This window comes from Athene noctua, chromosome 20, assembly GCF_965140245.1.
Source record: "Athene noctua chromosome 20, bAthNoc1.hap1.1, whole genome shotgun sequence".
NCBI classification, from domain to species: Eukaryota; Metazoa; Chordata; class Aves; order Strigiformes; family Strigidae; genus Athene; species Athene noctua.
Window position 1 is genome coordinate 10,742,710 of NC_134056.1, and position 15,402 is coordinate 10,758,111.

The window sequence follows — 15,402 nt, forward strand, 5'->3', positions numbered from 1 at the left end:
TAAGTCAAACCAAGCTCAGACTCAACCACTCCACTCCCACATTTTCACACAGGAGATGCAAGTGAGAAAAGCCCAACAAAGAACCGGAGGACAGTCACATCCTTCAGGAGCAACAGCCCCTGAACAGGCTCCCCCTCAGCCTCCCTTCACCACAGAAGTTTATAGATCACCACCATCTGTTGCAACGCCCAGATAAAGGGATGGCAGTCTTTAATTCAAGCCCGCTTGCTGCATTGCGGTGCTGAGGCACTCCTGTTCCTGGGAGGCAGGTGGGTGGGCATGTTTAAGCACATACACGTTATGGCCCATCTCCCTTCCCACGGCAGGCAAGAGACTCAGAAACCAAAGGCAGTGGGTTTGCAGCCTGCCAGTCAGAGCCAACCCCTGGCTGGTGGTCCCTGCTGCGATGATGGACACCCCCCCCCCAGCCCACCATTAGGGCTAAAATCAGACTGTGTCTAGAATTCTCACTGCAGCTACCTATCGAGTTCTCCCCATCGAAGGCACAGGAGCCGTCAGCTCCAAGGCTTCTCAATTAACCACCGACATCCCAAACTGGCGTGGTTGCAGCCAGCCTGTGCCCACAGAGGAGGGATGGTTCCTGGAGGGAGAGCTCCAGGGCACTCAGGGGTCCCAGTCCTGCGTCCCCACCGAGGGCAGCCCTCTCCAGCCACGTTCCTCACCATCACACCCCCTGGGGCTGCCATTCCAGGTGCATAAGGGCAACTGAAGGAGCAGAAAGCAGCATTTCAAGCTGAAAAGCTTGAAGATAATTTCACAGCTATGGAGAAACTCTCCCCTTTCCCCCCACACTCTCCAAAGCTGCCAGCGTACCGTTACCAGGCACACCAAGTCACTAGATGTAGGACAAGCCTTGGAGCAGTTCAGGTGGTAGAGGATTTGTTATGGAGTATCTTCACCAACCTACTTCAGAAACCTGAGCTTCCCCCACCTCACTGGGGGAGCAATGGGGCAGACATCAGCTCTGAGCATACGCATTGTCCCACGGCTGAAAGCGGGCTTGTGGCTGGATACTGGGATTGCATGTCCCAGCTCACCCCCAGGCGCCTGGAGGAGCCAGAAGATGTCCAGGCCCACACAGGGTGGGCAATGCTGGGGACAGCAGGTCCAGGGCAGCCAGAGAGCCACCCCCATTTCAGCCCCACAGTCACAGAGCAAGCCCCAGCAGGAAGCCTGGCAGCTGCAGGCTTTTCATTCCCCCAGGTTATCTAAAGGGTTTCAGAGGCACCCGCTTCAACACGTCAAACCATTTATCTTATTCCTAACCAGGTTTTGGAGCTCCTAACCATGACATCAGCCTCTCCATGAGCATCCCACAGGCAGACCGGGGACTTGCCTGGCTATCACATACCGGCTCCTGCCCACAAACAGGAGGAGGGATGGGGGCAGCTGACAGGCACAACTGGGGCACGTGGTGCCGGGGGCAGCTGCAAGCTAAAAACAGCATCAGCGGGACAGGTCCGGCAAACCAGCACTATCAGAGCTGCTGCAACTGGAGCCACCTGAAGTGCAGAGCTTGTCAGCCTGACCGTCAGGAAGCAAAACGCACAGTCTGAGCCTTTCCAAGGAAATCTCTGTGCCAAGCTACAGACAGAGCAAATAAGAAGAGCTTCTACATAGAACAGGCCAGTTCCAGTTACTAGAAACCCATTAAAAATGCCTCTGGAACCCAGTGCTACCAATGCCCCTACTTACCATGCTCCTGCTCTCTGTTTACCCAGACTACTTTGAATAAATATAGAAAAAGAAGTCCATAACCTATAAGGGAAGTGGAAGAGCAGCAAGCGGAGAAGAAATGAATTACAAAGCCATGCAGAAGACAAGAGCCCTTCACCCCTGCAGTCCCCCAGGGATTCAGGGAAGCAGGCAGCTTCACATTCAGGCAGACACATCTTTAGCAATGCACTACAGCACATGCCAAATGCTGGAAATAAAAGGAGACAACTCAGCCATATCCATCTCTGCATGAAGTAAAAATAGAGATGCCAGGAGCTGGGCACGTCTGCCTTCTTCCAAGGTGATTTAAGGAGAGCAGTCATAGACTTCAAATTACTTTTTCTGGTGACCCTGTGAGATGTTCTCCTCAGGGGAGCCGGTGTTGCATCTTGGGCAAGGGGAAAGCAGAGGACATGCATGGTGAACTTGTGCACGCCTGGATCCAGATAATGGGGGAGGAGAGGGGGAGAAAGCACCGTGAGACTTTGCATCAGAGAAGTCTTAATTTCATGGAAACCAGCCATGGGAAGCCAGAGCCCCCTTTCTTCACCCCTCTCCATCACAGCCACAGCAGGCAGCTATCACAACATTTTAATTAGATTCCCTCAAGCTGCTGCCTGTATGCCCAGAGCTGCAGGGACCAAGAGCATCCCATGAGCTGGGAACGAGCTGATTTTCACCTTTGCACACCCCAGGGGACAGAAACAGCCCAGGGAGAAGGGGGTGATGGATCGCCCTGAGCCCCGATCACCCCCCAACCGATGGCAGTGGTGACCTGCCCTTGACAGATTGATGGGCTGTCACAGCAGCAGCAGGAGACACCTCAGCACACAACATGACAGCCCAACCTCGGAGCAGAACCTCTGGGTTCAACAAAGATCACAAGTTTTGGTATGCCTTGAGAATTTCTGGCACTGTAAAGCCCCTGCCTTAGATCTGGATGAAGTCACCCACACCACCAGCAAAGCAGGACCAGATTGTGCTGGGAAAATGGAAAGCCTGGGAGACAGCAAGACCCACAGACTGAACACGTTACTCTCAACCAGTATGTAGAGAGTGGGTAATTCATAGAAAAGCTCCATGAAAAGTAGACACTGAGGAAGCTGAGACCCCAAAAAAGGGGCAGGCTGAGGTGTTCATACTGATGGCCTTTACAGAAACACACCAGTAAAACCTCAGACACAAAGGGCTCGTGTCCTCCAAGCAGGAAGGCTGGAAGCTCACAAGATATGCTACCCCCTTGGCACCCGGCCCTCATGTACGAATATACTACTAATTAAACCAACATCTCCTAATTAATTTTCAGCTGTCCCCATCCTTCTGGGTCCATCCTGTCAGACACAAATAGTCTTGGGCATTTCAAGAGCAGAGCTTACACCTAATGCTGGAGGCAGCAGTAGGTTTAGTATGGGGTTAAGGATTGTCTAAGGAGGTTTTTATCTTCTTCCTTCACAGAAGCCCAGCACAGGGGCAGGAGGGGGATTCAACCTCTAATGTGGAAGGAGAGGAACTGTCTAGAAGAGTAGTTTATGCTTTCCATCTCAACTCAAACCCAAACCTTCAGCCAGGCCTCAGGAGGTGACTTGTCTGGAGCTGACACACATCGAGCAGCACCTCCCACACCAGCAGCAGCCTCCAGCCTTCCACACAGAAGACTCGGCTGCTGCTTGCTGCGACCCAGGGGGACATCCCACCTCCCACAGCCTGCCAGCCCATCACACAAGTCACACCCAGTACAGCTCTCTGTTCGGAGGCTGTAGACAGGCTCCCAGTGAAACACTGAGTTGTTGCTATGCTTTGCCCTGTCTCTACCCCTGTGCTGCTGCCTGGGGGCAATGCTCCTGCCACGCACAAGCCCAGCTGGGGCTCAGGACCACCCTGCAGCCTCCTCTGCAGTGGCACGGGCTTTAGCATCATTTAGCCTCCAGGAGCAAGATCTGCTGCTCAGCCATTCCTTCCCCAGGTTGGCACTTGCCCTCCTCACCTTACGAGAGGCTGGACCAGCCAAATTACTCACAGCAGTGGAAAGGACAGCCCCTCTCTTCCTGGCTCTGAGCTTCCAGTGTGCTTGTTTTCCCTGGCTGTGGCAGCAGGGCTGTATTTGCCTGCTGTCAGGCTAAGGCAGGAGGACCCAGCTGGGTCTCCCGCACAACCTGCAGAAAGCCCAGTCTCACCCAACCCAGCTCCATGCTGCAGGAGGCCAGACCAGCTCCTCAACATAGCCTGTAGAAACTCCACCTGTAGCAACAACAAGGGAAGAACAGCTCTGCTATGTGGACAAATCAACCTACCGTCATTATTTTGGTTATGCACAAGTTATTTTAGCCAGAATCCAGCCCTGCACAAGGAGGAGCATGTCCAGGAAGGTAGTATCAACTCACTGAGGATGTCCTCATTGTATGGAAAGGGAGACTGGGCAGGTGTGTGCTTGTAGAAACAGAGTGGCAAATCTTCTCCGAGTCCCTTCCCAGGCAGATTGATTGACCTGTCCCCTCTGCAAGCACTTCCTTCCATGAGGCTGAGAGCAACAGGGAAACCCGTATTTTCCAGATCCTCCCCAGAATCAGGGGTCAATGTGCATCTCAAGAGAAGCAGGCAAATTCATGGGCTCCTGTTTGTTCAAACTCCTGTTCAAACCGAAGGCTTTCCTCCCCTGTAAAGCCAACAGGTTTATTTATAGCATCACAGTGTTTTATCAGCACGCTGGCTGCCCTCAGAAGAAGAGGGTCATCTCAAACATCTGGAACGAAATCCCTGGCTAAGCACATTTAACAAGCCTGTCTTTGCACATGTCGAGTTGGGGGTGGAAAACTCACCGGTGAACAAGGCCACACGGGCTGCGGGAAGGGGATGACCATGTGCCTCAGATCTGCCAGTCCTGCTGCCAAATGCACCTGCAGCTCCTTAGCAACAGGCACAAAACGCCACAGCATCCGTGTGCAGGGTCCGACTGATGGGCTGCAGCCCATCCAGCCCTTCACCCTGATCCCCACCACACTACTGCTGGCCACAACCACCTCACTGTTCACCAAACAGGCTTCAGAAAGGACTCCCCCAGCATCCCCTTTCTCCAAAACTGACAAAACTAAAGGATGTGTTTGGGGGTTTTTAAGCTTCAGATTGGCGTAGGTCCCAGGGCTGTGCCACCCAAAGAGCCTGGGAAGAGAGGTGGGGACGAATGGGGTTACTCTGCCTGCAGAGCCCACAAGGGCAGAGGTGGCTGCACTGTAGCAGCGGGGCAGCACAGAGCCTGTGCCCGGGGGCTGGCAGGGCTGTACAGCCACACAGCTACCACTGCCCGCACCAGGCCACCTACCCCGGCCTCCCCACCAGAGGCACCGGAGCCAGGCTGCCAACCAGCACACCCACCGGCGCCCTGCAGGAACAGCCCAGGCTGGGCCTGGGATAGGCAGTATCCCTCGATGGTGGCTACAGAGGAAGCAGGAAAGAGAAAATTCTACCTCAGACCAGTTTTGAGAGCCCAAATTCTGGCCCCACCCTAAACAGAAGCATGTCCCAGTAAAACTGCTCCACGCAACACCTGCTGCCACATGCGGGGCAGGGGTTGGCGACGCCAGCCCTCGGGTCACTGTGCAAGGAGAGTGACCGTGCACCACCACAGCATGCTGAGGGACTGGCATCTTCCTCCCAAGCCAGGGTGGCAGATGCAGACGCCCCTGTGTGCTGGGAACAGCCAGATCAGCCAGCAGTACAGGAGGCACTGCGAGAACTTAAGTATTTGGCAGAGAGAGGCAGATCTCACAGCTCACTATGAATATCTCCATGCCAGCCACCCACCTCAGCCGCACTGCCAGCATTCAGAGCCTCCTCTCCTAATATCCATCCCTCTGATACGCAGAGGGGAAATGCAGAAAGGTTGCCGAGGAGCAGAAGGCTGGAGGAGATAGCAGCAGTGTTTCATGTGGATCTTCAACCGCTCTGGTGTGTGAAGCTGACTTTCAGTCTCAAGAAATCTCTTTCCTTTCTGGAAAAGGAAGGAAACTCCTTTCCTTTCCTCTGGACAGAAATTCAGAGAGGAAAATTCTGACCTGTTAGAAACTAGCACGCCTGCCCTCCTTCTAGAGCTATGCTTGAGACGTGCTTCTGTTCGCCCCATCCACTAGAGAGCCCTCTGTGCTTTTACTAGGATGGGACTGAGCTCTAGGCAGGGCTTGCACCAAGAGTCACACGCTGGCTAAGAGCAGCTCAACTTGTGACCCAGCAGATCTCTAACAACACTGCCTGTGCTGCCTCCAGTCTCCTTTCTGCACAGAGCTCAGTACAGCCCCAGTGCAGCCCCCCAGCCCAGTATCCTGCCACTGCCCAGCGCCAGTACACCCAGCTCTGTGGGGCTGCAGCTGCCTGCCAGCACCACCACCTCTGAGCAGCAGATGCTGCCAGCTTGATACCGAAACATCTTCTGTTTAGAATCTCAGTGAGGCCCAGAAGAGTTTTACTCATGAACCCCCAAGCAAGACAGATCCTAATTTACTGCCATCTTTCTCAGGGTACCCGGGCAACTTAAACTTGCTCTTTTGAGCCCTGAATTTAAGAAAAACTATGCTCTTCAAAGAAAAACAAGGCTGGACATACATAAGCAGTAAGAGCATCTTCATCTTCAGTGTTTGGCCCTTAGAACAAAGGGGAGGGGAATGAGAGTCCCAGATGCCCAGCATGCAGACAGACAAGTGAAGAAACACCAGCAGCTCGCCCCAGCTCACAGGAATGCCGACGGACACCAGGACCTGCCAGCACACCACACTTCAGCCAGCCAGGGACCACAGCCACCCTTCCTTGAGCTGAGCAGCACTGAAACAGAAGAGAGGAACCTTTTTTTTTTTATAGCTTGCCTAAACTGAAACAGGTTTCCACCCAGCACTTAGCACTACTTTAGGCCAAAGCAGTTAAGGTATTCCAGTATGCTTGACTTCACTATCTAAAAAAGGAAGAACCAGGCAAGAAACCCCAGCACAGTCTACCACACAGTGCTGCAGGTCCCAGGAGGTATTTTCTGGGTACTTTGAGACCAGTCAGGTCCATGCTGTAACAAACTGCCCCTTTAAACTCATTAACAAACTCAGTTGCTCTTTCCCAGCAAGTACAAAGCCAGGCACCTTCTCTCACCTCGCTGGCAGAACAAGCTGGCAATTTACCCAACCCAAGGAGCAGCCAGGAAGGCCGAGCTCTCTGATGTCCTGGGAACACACCTCTGTTTGCGACCACCGCCAGCTCTGCTGTGTTCTTCCCACACCCCAGAGCAAGTTCAACCAGCTCTCCCCCTCCAGACAGCCCCTCTGCCCCCGCCGCAGGAGCATCACCCCTCTGCACTGGGTGCAAAAGCCACTGCAGGCAGATAAACAGCCGACTGATCGGGTTTCTCTACTTACCACAAAGAGGTTGATTCACCAGAGCCTACTCCCTTTTCAGGCCCTTTCTAAATAAAGGCTTCAAAGAGTTCTGGAAATTCACGCTTAACAGGCTTACTGTAATGCCAGAGCACAAGGGTTCCTGTGGGCCAGACTCTGCTGTGGGACTGAGTCACACTCATTTTCTTCTGAGACTCTCAGATACACTTGTCTAGGAGTTAAGGCTAGAACAAGTCCTGTTGGCTGATGCTCATTTTGGCAGATACTCACTGCCACCCACAGCACAGGCTGACACAGATCTCCCCATCTTCTCAGCCATGGCCAGCCCTGCAGATGCAATGCAGATGCTCAGGAGAGGAGGTGACGCTCCTCCATCCCCTCCTGAGGTTCAAGTGATGTTCCTGGGCATGAACTCCCCAGCACCTGCTTCCCATCCTCAGAAAGGAGCATTCGCAAAGTCAGCTCAGTACCATAGGCCAGGAAAAGGCCTGTTGCAGGCTGACACCTCCCACCACACACACCTGGGGCTGAAATGATTCAGCACTGACAATATTGCCATAGCCAGTCATCCTGAGTGAGCCTCTGCCTCCAAAGCACCGAGAAGGACTAAAGCAACAAGTTCAGGACTGCTTAGCCACCCTGGAAAACAACAGTTTTGGTGTGAGGGGTTGGAGCAAGGAGAAGAGACAAGAGCATGGGGGAGAAGAAATGGAGCGTAAGTGCACTAAGAGTCGTCCGCCCTCCCGCTCTGCTCTAGGCACTGAACTTGCGAGTCAGCAGCTAGAATTTGCTGAGACACCTCCAAATGATTTAGCACTGCTGCAGCTCCCAAGCACGAGCCCGAAGCCAGCTCACCTCCTCCTAGCAGGGAAGGTTTCAAGTGCCTTTTTTTCTGAAGAGCTTTATTTATAAGCAGTAAAGAAATTCTGCATTTAGTGACTCCTCATTTCGCCCCGGTACCAGCGCAGGCAGGTTCTCTGGTGGGGAGGCAGGAAGGCACAACGTGAGTCAGAGCAACGGGAGGAGCGACGGGAGATTCCAGCCACCTCACCTCACCTGCTCCCCGCTGAAGATTTCACACACCGCACCGGGCTCTCAAGCATTGCTTTCGCACATCTTGGTTGTCAAGAAATCCCCCTGCCCCAGCATCTTTGGAGAAAGCAGCCCAAATCCACTTCATTCTGCACAAGAGCTGCTCCTGTAATTTTCTTTGATGCTTTTCAATGCAAGCAGCTGGATTCTCTATTTATAGCAAGAGCATCAGTTTGGAAAGACAACTTATGTTCTTGTTATTACTAGAGCCCCAGATAACAAACCCCTGCTATGCTAGGAGTGCTACAAGTTGGTAAGACAGTCCTCACAGTCAGGCTGGACACCTGCAGAGGTTCAAGCAGACAGAAAACAGAGCATTTAGGACTGAGGTAAACCCTCAGACCTGACATTCAGTCCTGTGCTGACACTCCCCACCAAGGCAGTACCGACTCATACCCATGCAATGAGCTTTCATCCCAGGAGATGTTGCCTTCCAAGTCAGTTTTATTCAAGTCTTATTGCAGGGAGCATTTGGGATTCAGGTGCAGGTGGGTGCACTCGGGAAGGACAGACAGCAAACAGCTGCAGCATTGTTACCTCCAGCCTGAGTTGCTGGAGCCAGAACTACCGAGAACACAGTTCCGTCAGCAAGAACAAAGGATTGGAAGTTATAAGTATTAGTACTCCAGAAATGATTCATGCTTCTTGGAAACAAGTCTTTTTTGCTACAGATAGCCAATAAGCTCTGATCTTTAATCAAGATTAAGGTGCTCAGAGGTCAGGGTGTTTTTAAACTAGGTCTACAAATAATTCCAGGCTGGAACTAGCTTGCGACCCTCATCTTGTTGAGGGGGGTCAAAAGCAGCATCCATCCTTAACCTCAGGACACCCCCATATCCTCTCTACCGCCACCATCCAGCATCTCAGGGTTCTGATTCACCCGTGGGAGTTTGGTCAATCCCTTCAATTCAACCACACAGCACTGACAGCCCCTCTGAACACAGGACCTGATGCTGGACAAAGTGCTACCCAGGCACAGTTACCCACTTTCTGGTGAAAAGCCTCCACCCACAAGCTTATTCACTGCAAAACACCCAGCTCACGCTTGACACTGGCACCCTGTCAGCTAGTTTTAACTGGCCATCAGTGAGAGTTGGGGGATGTGGCATTGCTGTTTAAAAGCCACCACAAAGAGACAGAAGCCTGCACATCTTTATGGTCTGGAGCCATTTCACCTCCTGTTTCAGATCCTGGACACAACCCAGGGACTCTGCACACATGCAGGCACAACTATGCACAAGGCAAAAAATCCACTGACTGGCAGCAGTCTGGTCCTTTGCTCATTTTCTCCTCTCCTAAGCAGTTTGCACTTCTACGTGAGAGAGTTGAAGAGGCACAGATTTTAAGAGCAGCACAAAGAGGTAATTAACCTTTCCCAGCAATCCCCATTGCCTGACTTCAGAGGTCACAACAGTAGCCTAAAGGCTGCAGGTTGGGTATCTCAGCAATCAGCCCTCAAGAGGCACCAAACCAAAACCCAGCCCCTTGGTGCTTGCCAGGCTCTTTCAGGATATGCTGCCCTGAGCAGGAGGAGGAAAGACTTGCCCCAGTGCCTGGCAAAGCACATTTCTCTATGCTTTTGCACAGGTCAGGTCTGCAGCAGCCTCACAGCAGAACCCAACCACCCCATTGCCCTTATTTTCTTTGAAGGGCCCAAGCAGTCCCCTCTCCGGACAGCAGAGGATGGTCTGCATGTCCATCCTACTCTTTTCTGGCCACGAGAGCCTCTATCAGGACTTCATCAAGTCGACAGCTGTGTCTTCTACAGACGTACTTCTTCCTCTTCCCTGAGGATGACTTTCAGCAAAAGGTATTCCACAACACGCTAGGAGCGGAGCATGCCCGTCCATGCACCCACACCTCCCCTGGCAGAGGGGCTGGACTGAGCCACCACTCTCACCCTCCCTGGCTGCCCCTCCTCCCCCAACCCTGCCTGAGGGGTCAGGCTAGGGATGGGGAGCTGCCTCCGGAGGAGAGTGATGGAAACCCACAGACTTCCTCCTCCCAGCCAGGGAGCCTCCCTGCTGCCTACCTGACTCCAGCCCTGGAAGACAAGCTACAGCTCTGCCAGTTCTGCACTGCTCTAGGGAAGGAATAAGCACTCACACCCCGTTTATCACACTTGGAAGCAAATCAAACAGACAGAACTCCGCTCCACTCGTTCTCCCATTTTGTTAAACAAGAGATAGGAGGCCACATCATGTCTCCTCTCCAAGGAAAGCACAAGCAGAGTTTTTCAGATGAGCATAAGTGGTGCGCGGGCAGGGGGAGCAGCGGAGAGAGGCACACACTGCAGCGACAAGAGACGCAAAACAATCTCGTGATTAGTTATTGACTCCAGAGAAGCTGAAGCTGTAGCAGCAAGCCAGCCAGGAGAACAAAAATCCCTCTTTTGTTCCACAGCCTCAGACAGACTTGGCCACACAACTCCCTGCTGTGTCACTCCAGACAATGAGAAAAGAAAGTTAATCCACTTCTCTTGTAGCAGGAGCCATCCAGCCTGCCGGAGCGATGCTGCAGAACGATATATGAGCATTCCTGAGCATCAGTGCCAGCCTCGCCTCGTCCTGGCAACACTGCTGCTAGTGGATGCCAGACAGCTCGAGGACCTCACCGGGCACTGCCGGTATCACCAGAGATAGCAACAGCTTTGGATCCTCTCCTGCCTTCCAAACCCACCAGGCCCCTGCTCAGCGCTGCACTGCAGGCACGGCGCTCCCGGCCATGCTGCACCCTGAAGCAGAGACCAGCTGCAGGGTCCCTCCCGTCGCTGCCAAGCCCAGAGATTTCAAATCCACCTTTACAGAAGGCAAACTTCTGACTCAGGATAGAGCAAGCTTCAAACCACTAACCTGGGACTGAATCCATTCTTTCACCATCACTTTTCCAAGCAGCTCAAACACAATCTTTCTGCAGGAATAGTATCTTCCTCTGTATGAGGGGTCAAGTGGTAGTGATCATAGCCAACAGTCTTTCGGTGTCACCTCTTCCCCTCAGGAAGGGCACAGGTTACATGCATGTCAGAACCACATTACATGTTAGGCAAACCCAAACTTCTTCCTACTGACCTTCTAGGAAAGCAGAAGTCATCTTTTACTTTGGACATGACTTACGATTCAAGTGACCTGCTTTTGAACACTCTTCACCACCAGCTTTCTCGGTTCTCCATATGAGAAGTGAGAATATTTACTACATTTAAGATAGAAAAGGAAATTATGATTCACAGGCTCTCTGCTCTGCAGAAGTGGGAATTAAGTACATGGGTACTTGTGTCTGGAGCTTTGTAGTTCAAGGGAGTGATTTTAAAGTCAAGTCATCACTGCGTAAACCTGGACAGCTAAATAACAGAGTATAGCAAAGCATTGAAATCTGCTCTGGAAAGCACTTGCATTTTTTTTTTTTTTTTTTTTACTCTTAGTGACCCAGGAGAGAGGGCTGTTATTTTAACATTATACTCCTGCCTGCAAGAAGCCTTGCTGAATGGCAGGCAGCAGGACTGAAATAATCTGCATGGCCCCTGGAAGCCACAGAGTTGAGAGGAAAGTGCTTCAGCATCCCCGAGCAGCACAAGCCTTTGTTCTAGCACGCTCCTGCCAGCAACCAGGGCTGCCTGCCCTGCTCTGAAGGAACTTATTTCCCTCCTCCCTCCTCCCAAATTAACTCCATCTCCAGCTGTCCCAGTGCCAGCTTCCTGTTAAGATTAATTATTCTTTGTACACTCGTTTGATGATTTACCCAGCAAGCCAGGCACAATGATTAGGAATTCTGCATTCCCATCAGGGCTCTCCCCTGGGGCTCAGAAGTTTTCAGGGAAGGACTGTCACTCTGGCACAGCCATGGGGAGAAGTGTGCCTTGCCAGAAGGGTGGTCACCAAAGGCCAGTCGCCATTTGTGACGCTGCCACAAGGTCAGCTGAAGATGATGTGCTACTGAACAGCCTTTATTGCTAGTCAGCAAGGAAACCAGCGTAGGTGGGAGCATTTATGATCTCAAAAGGTGTGTCTCCAGTTACGCTTTCCTATGGCCCAAGATTTCTACTGCGTTTAGCAAGGCAGAACAAGCTCTGTTTGTTTGTACTGTCCACCTTTCAGAAGGTGCAATTTTCAAGAGCCATAAAATGAGTTACCATGTGAAATAGTCATCTACAGTCTTGTTTGCATTTGTGATCTCAAAAACCACAACAGAGAGAAGCCACTTCACCAGACTGGTCCAGCTCAGGAAATGGAAAGCACCAAGTCTTGGTGCTGTGGGCCAGACCTGCAATGGGCAAGGACTTTGTGTCTTCTCCTGGGAGCTGTTTAATAGCCTGAAAAGTCACAGCTGGTCACAGAAGGTGTAGGTGTATATACTATATAAGCCAAGCTGATGCTACCCACCTCTCCCCACACCCCAGCAGAAAGCCACAGCATGACAGAAGTTGCTTGACCCCTCTGCTGCTGAGCCTGCAGAGCTCAACAGGGCTGACCTTTAAGATCTCTTTCCAGCAGGTATCTCTGCCTGCTGTCACACAAAGAAGGATGTTTCAGCAGCTACAGGAACCTCCTCCTCTGAGGGCGAGGCATTTCCTTCAGCAGAAGGAAGGAGAGGGCACCCATCCGAGAGTTCCCTGGCCCCAACATGGAGGATTTAAACACCAGAGACCATAAGATACAGAGCAACCGGGAGGACACACAGCAAAAATCCACCTTGTGCTCTGCAGATGTTGGTGTCACATCCCAACCTGATTTATTTGGGCAGGTTCAGACACCAGCTATGAAAATTTTCTGCCCCAGCTAGTGAAGCCAATGTGCAGGGACCTCAGCCAAAAACAGCCACCCAGGTCACTTCTACACAGAAGCAGAAGGAACAGGCACACACAGCTTACCTCAGATTTTGTCTCAATGCTTCTGCCAGCTTTCCTAGAGCCTTGCTCAGCTGCCCCAGCTTCTTATCACAATTCCTGCACTAGCATCAACTACCAGATCCAACAGCAAAACCCCTCCCGGCTCCAGGACCAATACTTAACCCAGACCCGGAAGTTTCCGAGTCAAAGCCATATGGAAGCAGAAAAAAGGTCTAGAACAGAGACACCTTCCTCCTTCCCCACAACGAGCTGCAGCACACTGGGAATGAAAGAAGAACTGGTGTAGATAAGACCGTGGCAGTTTCTCTCCAATACTGGAGTTGTAGAGGCAACAGCAAGGTGTAACCATGGCCAGCTGGCAGTGTGAGGCGCCAGCACAACTGAGCCCTCTGAGGCCAAACGCTCTCATCTCACCCAACAGGCACCTTCAGGAACAGAGATGTAAGTCAATGGGATGGGCTGGGGACAGAAATGAACCACACCTTGTCAGGAACATCTCTGCTGGAAGAAGTACATCTGGGAGTACCCTCCAAGGAGATAAATGCTGGATATGCAACTGTTTTGCTGCAACAGGAGTTAAACAGGCTACAAGACTGTACTTGTCCTAGATACTTTTTTTCCCTCAGGAAGCTTCCAAGAAAGCTACTGCACTGGGAGAGGTGCTCGCAAAAGCAAGACATAAGCAAGCATAGGCTCTATCATCTAGGCTGACGTCTCTGTTCAGGAGACTTTACATTTTACATTCTTTGGTCTTTCTCCCCCCCAATAACTTGTTATAAAGAAAGAAGCATGCACACAAGAGAATCAGGCAAGACAACCTCAGGGAAAAGAGCAAATCAGTCTGCATTTCCATGGCACCGAGCACAAAACTAACTTGCAAATGCAAATGACTTCTCTAGGGTGGGGGAGCAAGTTCCCAGTTTGGAAGATCCAAACCCAGTAGCTCCCTTCCCCATCCCTCCACCCCGACGGAGTGCACCAGCCACCAACAGGGCCTGGGTCTCGCTTGGAGTAACAGCCACCACACACCCCAGAGCCCTCCTGCACCCCGAACGCAGCGGAGACCACCGCTACCTGCCCGCTGCTGCCGGCCCCGCAGGCGGGCGCTCTCTCCCCCGGCACACACAGGACCACGTACTCAGCCTACATATCTCCCAAACTGGTACTTTCACAACTCAAAACCTTCATTTGAGACGTTACGAAACGGTTGCTCGCCGCGGACCGTGCTTGTAAGCGGGCGGGCACGGGCACCCCTCCTGCTGTGGCGGGGACATCACATCGCCTATCCCCTCCCGGCCTCCCCCCATCGCCCTGCCATAAAAACCCCGCATTTCGGCGCTCCAGGAGCACACGGGCCCGGTGTTCGGGAGATGCCGGCAGCCCAGGGAGGCCGCGGGGTCCAGGCTCCCCCGGCCACCTCCCGGTGCCACCGCCCCGGGGACCCGCCAGCTTCGGGGGCTCCTGTGAAACAATCCCGCGCTGAGGGAGGTGTTCGGGGGGGGGTGGGGTGGGGGGAGGGGTTGGTTTGTTTCTTTTTTTATGGGAGGAGAGGAAAAAGTAAGAGGAAAGCAGAGGAGGAAATAATCCAGCAGGTTGCTCCTACCAGCCCCGCCGCTCCCTTCCCCAGACCGCCTCACCGCGGGAGGGGCAGAGCCGAGGGGCGAGCCCCGAAGCACCCGGGCCCGGCTCTTCCCCGCGCCCTGCACCAGCCCCACGGCGTCTCCCACGGGCGAGGGGACCCCGCGCCCCCCGCACCGCCCTCGGCCCGCGGGCTGCGGGCACGGTACGGCCGCGGGGGAGGCGGGCAGGGGGCACCCCCCGCGCGGGAGGAGGCGGCGGGCAGGCCGCGGGCTCACCTCGGTACTGCAGCGAGCCCGAGAGGCGCACGGTGACGGTGCCGGCCAGCGGCTCGCCGGGGCTGTAGACGACACGGCTCTCGCCCAAACGGATCTCGAACAGCTGCACCTTCCCCATGGCCGCGCCGCCCCCAACGGCCCGGCCCGGCCCGGCCCGCTCCGCCGGCAGCGATACCTGCCGCGCCGGCCCGCGACGTCCCTGCCCCGGCGGGCCGGCCCCGCCCCGCCCCCTCCGCCCCGCCCCGCCTCCTCCGCCCCGCCCCGCCCCGCCTCCTCCGCCCCGCCCCGGCCCGGCCCGAAGGGGGCGGGGCCGGGCTGTGGCGGGAGGAGCCGGCTGCCCCGGCACGGGGACATCTTGCCTCCTGGCGCTCCCTCTAATCTCATCTCCTCCCTGTAAGTCGTCCAGCCCAGCTGTCGCCTCCCCTCTCCTATTTCTATAACCCCCATTGCTTTAGGTGTCCAGTGAGAGGCAAATACGGGGGACCCCATGGTGGCCTGGGACTGGGGC

The 15,402-nt window shown here is 53.7% G+C and overlaps 1 protein-coding gene across 2 annotated transcripts in view; it reads right to left on the reverse strand.

The window, feature by feature from the left end:
- ARRDC1 (arrestin domain containing 1) overlaps window positions 1–15,098 on the reverse strand; it is a 39,318-nt gene extending 24,220 nt beyond the window's left edge. For both annotated transcript variants that reach the window (XM_074923824.1, XM_074923823.1), the window contains exon 1: window positions 14,895–15,098. In XM_074923824.1, the coding sequence (XP_074779925.1) occupies window positions 14,895–15,012 (118 nt within the window). In that variant the 5' untranslated portion in view covers window positions 15,013–15,098. The remainder of the gene's footprint in view (window positions 1–14,894) is intronic.
- Between the last annotated feature and the right edge of the window lie 304 nt (window positions 15,099–15,402).